At 47.5% G+C, this 9,886-nt stretch overlaps 1 protein-coding gene across 5 annotated transcripts; it reads right to left on the reverse strand.

The window, feature by feature from the left end:
* Nucleotides 1–1,693: 1,693 nt before the first annotated feature.
* LOC124655352 lies at nt 1,694–5,046 on the reverse strand. Of its 5 annotated transcripts, XM_047194262.1 has the most exons (4): nt 4,626–5,046; nt 4,375–4,497; nt 4,202–4,262; nt 1,694–3,600 (listed from the first exon to the last, which is right to left on the reverse strand). In XM_047194262.1, the coding sequence occupies exons 1-4, from the start codon at nt 4,849–4,851 to the stop codon at nt 3,585–3,587; spliced, it is 426 nt and encodes a 141-aa protein (XP_047050218.1). In that variant the 5' UTR covers nt 4,852–5,046; the 3' UTR covers nt 1,694–3,584. The 5 variants fall into 5 exon arrangements, 3 of the variants coding, with proteins under 3 accessions (XP_047050218.1, XP_047050219.1, XP_047050217.1); XR_006988649.1 differs by having other exon boundaries at nt 1,694–2,904; nt 3,455–4,497; nt 4,626–5,031; XR_006988650.1 differs by having other exon boundaries at nt 1,694–2,188; nt 2,824–4,497; nt 4,626–5,030.
* Nucleotides 5,047–9,886: the final 4,840 nt, after the last annotated feature.

A 9,886-nucleotide genomic window follows, 5' to 3' on the forward strand; every position in this document is an offset into this window, starting at 1 on the left:
AGAACATGGAATCACACATTGAAACATAGCAGCACCCATTCCATCTCCTTGTTTTCGCCACTGCCTTTCCACGGATATACAAAACTGAAGGCAGTATGAAACTCAAGAAAAGGAAGTACAAGACTGACGAAAACAAATTGCACAGCCGTTATTTTTGGAGTACCTGCAGCAATTAACCGATTCCTTGTGCAGCGGCCTGCGATGGTCGTCGGGTGGCCGTCCGGCAGCGGACATGTGGTAAAGGAAGACGGGCAAACGGGGCACCACCACAAGGAGCTGCACCGGGGCAGGATGGTCCCGTGGTCGGGAGGTCGGCGGCAGGGGCGCAGGGGCCTGCGGCGGATGAAGGGGCGGAGCACACCACGTTGCTGGGACGCGAGGACCAGCAGCGGAGCACCAGCCTGCGGCGGGTCAAAGAACCTTCAGTCCCGGCGAGGCACTGATGCAGGAACCGAGTTCAGTTTGTGTCAGGCCACCGCGGGAATCGACGTGGAGGTGGAGGAGCTAAGGGGCATGGCCGCTCTGAGCGGTTCCGGAGGGAGGTCCGAAGGCGGCGCCTCCCGGCGCGCAGAAGGATGGAGAGGGGCGGCGCCTGGTGCCCCGTGCGGCTGCGGCGCAGTGGTGGGGACTCGAGGGTGCTTGGTGATGGGGAATCCGGGGCTCCATGGATAGGCCGGCCAAATTCCGCAGGAGGTTGGGAGGTGGCGCCCGTATCCACCGGCCGCGCGTGCGAGGTGGAGGAGGGCGGCGGGCGGCGCAGAAGGTGGGGAGGGCGGCGCGGTGGTGGGGGAAGGGGAGCTCGACCGGCGGCAGGGGCGTAGGCCGGCCGCGAGGAGCCAGGCCAGCGGCTTTCCCAGAGCCGGGGAAGGGGCGGCCACACGCGGGGGAAGGGGCGACGGCGTGCGGGGGAAGGGGCGGCGGCGCCTCGGAGGAAGGGGCAGCAGCGCGCGGGCCCTCTGGTCGGCGGCGCGGGGAACCTTGAGGCGGGGGGCGCGCGATTCTCCAGGTGGCGGGGCGGTGGGCTTCCAGGCGGCGGCGCGGGGCTTCTCTAGGCCGGCGGTTGGGTGGCCGGCGGCGGGAGCACGGGAGGTGGGGATCGAAACAGCAACAGGACGGTCGGGTTCCTGGGACGTTTTTCTTTCTTTCTTTCGTGCGGGTCCGCACGTATATAGGGTGAGGTGGTGCTCAGAATGCATGCGACGTAAGAGAAGTGGAGATTGGTCCGCACCCGCGGAAGGTGCGATGGAATAGTCACATGCGAGGTAAGATAGTTATAGCCGACGTAATTTTCTCTGGAAGCTCGGCCCATGGCCAAAGGAGCATGCATGTGACATTAAAAAAAGTAAGGCTATGTAGATGACGTCCATGGACCATCAGCCATACTATAAAAGATAATATTATATTTAACTTTCTGCAAAAGCGATGACATAAGTATTTTAACAATTAGATTACGTACAAACTTAGGAACCAATGTACATGTGATGTAAAATGTGTAGACTACGTATGAGAACTATAAGAAGCTAGCTGAACCCTAGTACATCAACCATCGAACAGATTAAAATGGCGTATGTAAAAAAAGAAGTTATTCTGGGGAATCATGTTCTGCCTAAAACTAGTTTTAGCGACCATATTTTCCTTTTTTTAATTGGGCAGGAATGTGTAAAAATAGGAATCCTGGCATAGTGACACGACATAACTCCAATACATGGTCTCCGAGATCATTGTAAATAAGATATAGTGATGCACAAACTTGTCCGTAAGAGTTATATGCCTCATTTGCCGGAAAAAACACATCCCAGAATCATTCTAAGTAGCAAATTACATTCTCCAAATGGAATGATCACTTGTGGACTGAAAACAACTGACGTTCATACTATTAACAACTGACGACATAGTAAGTAGTTCCTTTCCATTAGCCACAATTATCAGGCTTGCTTAGTTGAGAGCTGAAGTCATGCATTTCTCAGTGTTGAGCAGTTCTTGTTTGATGCCTGAAATAGCAGAAAAAATCTGCAAGAAACATCCAAAGTACAGGAAAAAAAGGTAAAGATCCGTATATGGTGACACATGAAGAAATTACACAATGGCCTACTTCGACCTTGTGAGACCAACTTCAATTTAGAATGGGAAGGGCACACCGCCCCACCGAAGCCATCATCTGCAACCCGTCGCCAAAGCCAGCCACAAGCTGCAGATAATTTGTGAAGCAAAGTTTGGAACTATTGACCAGCTTATAGCTAGTACTTGTAATACAAATCAAAATTTGCTCAAGCATTACACTCTGCCTTCTAGCACCTTGCAATCTCAGGGATACGGTACAAAAAATTAGCAATGCATATTTCCTTACATATTCTAATGGATCTGCAATGAGAAACTTCAGACAGCTCTTTTATGTTTACACGATAACCTCTGTGATCCTTGAAAATTACTGTTTTATAGTAGCAGTTCTCAAAATAATTTCCCCTTTATCATTTCAATCCGAACTGGACAAGTGGTCCAGGAAAGTCAGCCGTTTTCTGAATTGTATGAAATATGCAAACCTTTTCACTTTTGTAACAAAAGAGTGGAAAGTAGAAGAACCAAGTTACTTGGACCTATAGCTGTCAGCGATTTTTTTTGGAATATTTTATGACAGTTGTGCCTGTAGTGTTAGTATATACGAAAAACTGCTTCTTAAATACTGTGGAAAAATTGTTCAGGCCATTGATGTATGAGAAGGTGATTTTAAAGCGAAGGCAGTTGGGCTTGGCGCTGCCGCCTGCCAGAATACAACACCATGCACAACAAGCTGATGGCATCATTAGTCGATCTGAAGCTGGGTACCTCGACATCATGGAAACACCAATGGCATCATTTGTCGATCTAAAGTTGGGTGCGTCGACATCATGGAAACGCCATTCCCATCTAAATGCAGAATCACCATCAGTGCTAATGATGGTGGGTGTGGATATATAATATTCCAGAATAACGTAGCAAGCTAATCAGTGGTGGCCATGATCAAATTGTCAAGATATGGTCTGTGCATACTGGTCCATTAACCCCACTAAACAGGGTTGCTTGGGGATGTCAATGATCTTGATGTGACCAAGGTTAACAAGTTCGAAATTGCTGCACGTACCTCTAACATGTTTTTTCTATGGGAGGCCTACTGCCAAACATAACAAAATCAAAATGATCAATAGCAGAGTGGATAAGAATTTGCGAAATAGCATGGACATAATCACGCAGATGAATCAATATTAAACCGTACAAAATAAAAGCATGTCTATGGCAGTGGTACAGTGGTAAAACAATCCTAATTTATAACACATAGCTATTAAATCTGTGATTCAATTACATGTAAACAGCCTTGGGGACTAGTATTACGAAGTATGAATACAAAAAATCATCAAGAGCTCATACTAGTGCATAGCTAACATACAAAGATTGCAGAGGTTTTAGACAGTAAACTCACTTGGCAGTGCACAAGTATTTGAAAATATTCTTGACTATGTCAGCTCCTGTTGCTTGTATCCGAGCCAACAATCTTCCGCCGGCAGAGATGAAATGATGAGCTTACAGGTCCTTTCCGAGCATGAATATGGTTAATTTGTCAGCAGCCTGCAAATAACAAGATTAGATGTTTCATCATGACAAATCACAAAGGAGGAATTAACTTTATGTCATGATAGTGCAGGCTAATCGCTTTGTTTTATCATGATAAGCTGGGTTAAAACAAAGTTCTGCAGAGCTTGTAGTATAAGTTATGTCAATGCAAGAATTCTCAGTGCCGACATAAAATAACTTATGTCCATGTAGTTCTTGGGGGCAAAGGGACATAAGAACCACCCATGCAAAAATAAGAACTAGTGTCATGGTTTGATGCATGACTGAATGGCCCCATATACAGCAACATAATTCATGGCCTCATGCCCATAAAACAAAAACATTGAAACAAAAAAAAAAATGCCATCTATGGTCAATGGCCAGAAATTGGAATATCATCTGTTGTAATTTGCCCAGATTTAAAATTCATTTGGCATACTGAATGTCTGAATCTATATTGGTCCGTAAGGCCAAATTTACTAAGGCTGGGAGCATGATCAAAGTTTGAAGCAAAGAAACTAACAGGTTCAACCAACTTCCACGCATTTTTCATTGACACTACCATCAATTTTCATGCAAACGAAAAGGTATAAACTGAGAATATGAGGTCAGGGACCATGGTTGCAGCCGGAGAGCAAGGTCGGGGGTGGCGGCGATGAAGCCACGGACAAGGCCACCCACAGCACAGCACGTTACCCACCACGCGTCAAAGGTAAGCAAAACAAACGCATCCATATAAGAGCAGATATATCACAAGCACATGGTAGAAATATCATACAATGTCGTTACCTTGATGCACTCGCACCAGCAAGTAGATCGCTCCAGTGCATCTTCTGAATCGTTTGAACATGCCTCTAGTCCACCTCTGTGGCAACACAGAACCAAAGTGAATCTGCCAATAACACATGATACCTGCAGTGTAAAATAACAAAGCTTCAGGCTAAAACAAAAAGGAACGAACTTCTGTTCATACACGAAAGGATACTCCTTGCTAGTTCTGAATAAAGAAACGACCAGAAACGGACGAGCGCTCATTGTACCTTCCGCCGTGCCCAGCTGCCGTGAAACGACCAAGACCAAGGTTGAGGCCGCTCGCCGCTCGTCCCCGATGCAGATGCCACCGGCAGCGCCGCCCGCCCCTCGACATGATGCCGATGCCGATGCCGCTCGCAGCCGCGAACCCCTGTGCTGTCGGACCACGACGCCGATGCCACCGCATCCACGACCCGTACTGCTGCCTGACCAGTATGCTGATGCCGCCAGCATCGCCCCTGCAGCCACACGCCGCTCGCCGTGTCGAGATTGATGCTGATTCGGCCAGCCAACGACGACACTGCTGAGGAGACAGTCGGCGCAGAGTCAACCCGATGCTCGCCGCCGCTCACCCCCTGGACGAAGGACGCGCAACCGCTCGCCGCCGCGTCTAGATTCAACTCGAACCGCTCGCCGCCGGATACGCCCAAGCGCCCAGCCCACGGGGAAGAAGCGGATGCGTCTGGCTAGTGGGCTAGCTCCCAAATGAGGCCACGACCGTGATATTGGAAAAACCGCCGGGGTAAAAAAAGTACTCGTAGAAACAAAATTACAAGGCGCCAAGTGGGTATGGTGCAACGCGCACGCGCCGCGGCGAGTATGTTCGATCCAAACCGGATGGAGCGGACGGCTGGTAGATCGACCCGGGAGCAGAATACTTATTCTACACCCAGGGGTATAATAGAGTTTCCCTATATATATATATATATATATATATATATATATATATATATATATATATATATATATATATATATATATATATATATATATATATATATATATATATATATATATATATATATATATATATATATATATATATATATATATATATATATATATATATATATATATATATATATATATATGTGAGAGGTGGGATTTGGGAAAAAATTGCTTTCCATATATTTTTCGCCAAATTCATTCGCGATCGCTTGGTAGTTTCATAGCAGCAGCAATTAGGCGTTTAGAGAAGCTCGCCCTTCATCTAAAATCGATTCCTTTTCTTCCATGGGCGAAACTAGGCAGGTCTGTGGCTAGTGAAAGTAAACCATACACAGTGACAGTGGTCCATCTGGAGTAGATCGATATATCTTGGTACGCTTTTGTGCTGTTGCTTCGTCTTCCCGTTTCTTTTCACCGAGACGATCGCGCTGTCACATCACGTCCACGTCCGCTTAGAAAAAAGTATACATGCCGTAGCGAGTCAGTGACCGGGACTCGGATGAGTCATGTCAGAGAGATATTTATACTCGCTTCGTCCACAAATAAGTGTACGTGCGGGGTTTTTAAGATACATTATGAAGTAAAAAATGCATTGGGAAGAGTTCACTTCCAATAAGCTAAGTGTTTGTAGAAACAATGAGAACATATGCTTAATATTATTGGGTTTGATTTCCGTGTGATGAGAGAGAAGCAATTAAAGTGCATTGGGAAAATATGAGTACACTCTTTTATGGACAAAATTTAGGGCTATATGTCCACTTATTTGTGGACGGAGGAGTACGTCCTACGTACATGGATCACAAACCTTACCTCATGTGTCCCACGATGACATGTGTTCAAGGAACTAGAAATAATTCCGCAAACAAAAATGAAATTAACAATTGTACTTATCACATATTAAGATAATATTACAAGTCATGTTGAAAAGTTGAGTACTAGTACGATCATTCTGTCATGCGCCGGCCGCCGGGCTAGGAGCTGGAGCAGCGGCGAGGCCGCAGACGTTACACAGGATGGTGGCGTAGATATCCACGAACGGGGAGCCGGAGAAGACCGCGCGGTAGCACCTGGCGCTGACCGCCTGCAGTGCGCAGAATCAGATTACCCGGCCGCGGACACCGAAGAAGAACCTAAGGATGTCGTCCGTGCAGCTCTCCAGTCTCCACCACCACCTGCGCCGCCGCCGTGGTGCTCCGGTTGCAGCCAACGGCAGACGGCGCCTCCGCCACCTGCAAGATCGCCTCGGCTGCGGCGGCACACTACAAGAAATATGATGACTTGCGACCCTCCATATTGGTCATTGAAAGGTCATTGTGCGGCATCTATGACCACGTCATGATCAATAATTATTGGTCGCCAGTTGAGCGTCACTGACGGTGCATGATACGTCTCCGACGTATCGATAATTTCTTATGTTCCATGCCATATTATTGATGATACCTACATGTTTTATGCACACTTAATGTCATATTCGTGCATTTTCTGGAACTAACCTATTAACAAGATGCCGAAGAGTCGATTGCTTGTTTTCTCGTTGTTTTTGGTTTCAGAAATCCTAGTAACGAAATATTCTCGAATTGGATGAAATCAAGACCCAGTGGTCCTATTTTGCCACGAAGCTTCCGGAAGACCGAAGAGGAGTCGAGTGGGGCCACGAGGGGCCACCACCATAGGGCGGCGCGGCCCAGGTCTTGGCCGCGCCGACCTGTGGTGTGGGGCCCCCGTGTGGCCCCCCACGTTGCCCTTCCGCCTACTTCAAGCCTCCGCCGCGAAACCCCTGATGCGAAAAACCACGATACGAAAACCTATCGAGACGCCGCCGCCGCCAATCCCATCTCTGGGGATTCGGAGATCTCCTCCGGCACCCTCGCCGGAGAGGGGATTCATCTCCCGGAGGACTCTACACCGCCATGGTCGCCTCCGGAGTGATGAGTGAGTAGTTCACCCCCGGACTATGAGTCCATAGCGATAGCTAGATGGTTGTCTTCTCCTCATTGTGCTTCATTGTTGGATCTTGTGAGCTGCCTAACATGATCAAGATCATCTATCCGTAATGCTATATGTTGTGTTTGTCGGGATCCGATGGATAGAGAATACCATGTTATGTTAATTATCAAGTTATTACCTATGTGTTGTTTATGATCTTGCATGCTCTCCGTTATTAGTAGAGGCTCGGCCAAGTTGATGCTAGTAACTCCAAGAGGGAGTATTTATGCTCGATAGTGGGTTCATGTCGATGCGCGTGATTGACGTATTGTCTTTTCGTTCGACACGCGTCCGTTGGGAACCCCAAGAGGAAGGTGTGATGCGCACAGCGGCAAGTTTCCCTCAGCAAGAAACCAAGGTTTAATCGGACCAAAGTAGGAGTCAAGAAGCACGTTGAAGGTTGATGGCGGCGAGATGTAGTGCGGCGCAACACCAGGGATTCCGGCGCCAACGTGGAACCTGCACAACACAACCAAAGTACTTTGCCCTAACGAAACAGTGAGGTTGTCAATCTCACCGGCTTGCTGTAACAAAGGATTAACCGTATTGTGTGGAAGATAATTGTTTGCGAGAGAAAACAAGAAAAACAAGTATTGCAAGAGATTGTATTTCAATGAAAGAGAATTGGACCGGGGTCCACAGTTCACTAGAGGTGTCTCTCCCATAAGACGAACAGCATGTTGGGTGAACAAATTGCAGTTGGGCAATTGACAAATAAAGAGAGCATGACAATGCACATACATATCATGATGAGTATAGTGAGATTTAATTGGGCATTACGACAAAGTACATAGACCGCCATCCAACTGCATCTATGCCTAAAAAGTCCACCTTCAGAGTTATCATCCGAACCCCCTCCAAGTATTAAGTTGCAAAGCAACAGTACAATTGCATTAAGTATGGTGCGTAATGTAACTAGTGACTACATCCTTGAACATAGCACTAATGTTTTATCCCTAGTGGCAACAAAGACAACACAACCTTAGAACTTTCTCATCACTCGTCCAGGTGTCAATGCAGGCATGAACCCACTATCGAGCATAAGTACTCCCTCTTGGAGTTAAAAGCATCTACTTGGTCAGAGCATCTACTAGTAACGGAGAGCATGCAAGATCATAAACAACACATAAGCATAACTTTGATAATCAACATAACAAGTATTCTCTATTCATCGGATCCCAACAAACGCAACATATAGAATTACATATAGATGATCTTGATCATGATAGGCAGCTCACAAGATCCGACAATGATAGCACAATGGGGAGAAGACAACCATCTAGCTACTGCTATGGACCCATAGTCCAGGGGTAGACTACTCACTCATCACTCCGGGAGGCGACCATGGCGGTGTAGAGTCCTCCGGGAGATGATTCCCCTCTCCGGCGAGGTGCCGGAGGCGATCTCCCGGATCCCCCGAGATGGGATCCGGCGGCGGCGTCTCGCAAGGTTTTCCGTATCGTGGCTCTCGGTACCGGGGGTTTCGTCACGGAGGCTTTAAGTAGGCGGAAGGGCAAGTCAAGAGGCGGCACGGGGGCCCACACCATAGGCCGGCGCGGCCAGGGGTGGGGCCGCGCCGCCCTAGGGTTTGGCCGTATTGTGTGGAAGATGATTGTTTGCAGCAGAAAACAAGTAAAACAAGTATTGCAGAGATTGTATTTCAGTAAAGAGAATTGGACCGGGGTCCACAGTTCACTAGAGGTGTCTCTCCCATAAGACGAACAGCATGTTGGGTGAACAAATTACAGTTGGGCAATTGACAAATAAAGAGAGCATGACAATGCACATACATATCATGATGAGTATAGTGAGATTTAATTGGGCATTACGACAAAGTACATAGACCGCCATCCAACTGCATCTATGCCTAAAAAGTCCACCTTCAGGTTATCATCCGAACCCCTCCAGCATTAAGTTGCAAAGCAACAGACAATTGCATTAAGTATGGTGCGTAATGTAATCAACAACTACATCCTTAGACATAGCATCAATGTTTTATCCCTAGTGGCAACAAAGACAACACAACCTTAGAACTTTCTGTCACATCGTCCTGTGTGTCAATGCGGCATGAACCCACTATCGAGCATAAGTACTCCCTCCTTGGAGTTAAAAGCATCTACTTGGCCGTAGCATCTACTAGTAACGGAGAGCATGCAAGATCATAAACAACACATAAGCATAACTTTGATAATCAACATAACAAGTATTCTCTATTCATCTGATCCCAACAAACGCAACATATAGAATTACATATAGATGATCTTGATCATGATAGGCAGCTCACAAGATCCGACAATGATAGCACAATGGGGAGAAGACAACCATCTAGCTACCGCTATGGACCCATAGTCCGTGGGTAGACTACTCACTCATCACTCCGGAGGCGACCATGGCGGTGTAGAGTCCTCCCGGAGATGATTCCCTCTCCGGCAGGGTGCCTGAGGCGATCTCCCGGATCCCCCGAGATGGGATCGGCGGCGACGGCGTCTCGGCAAGGTTTTCCGTATCGTGGCTCTCTGACCGGGTTTCGCCGAGGCTTTAAGCAGGCGGAGGG

This window comes from Lolium rigidum, chromosome 5 (assembly GCF_022539505.1).
Source record: "Lolium rigidum isolate FL_2022 chromosome 5, APGP_CSIRO_Lrig_0.1, whole genome shotgun sequence".
Taxonomy (NCBI): domain Eukaryota; kingdom Viridiplantae; phylum Streptophyta; class Magnoliopsida; order Poales; family Poaceae; genus Lolium; species Lolium rigidum.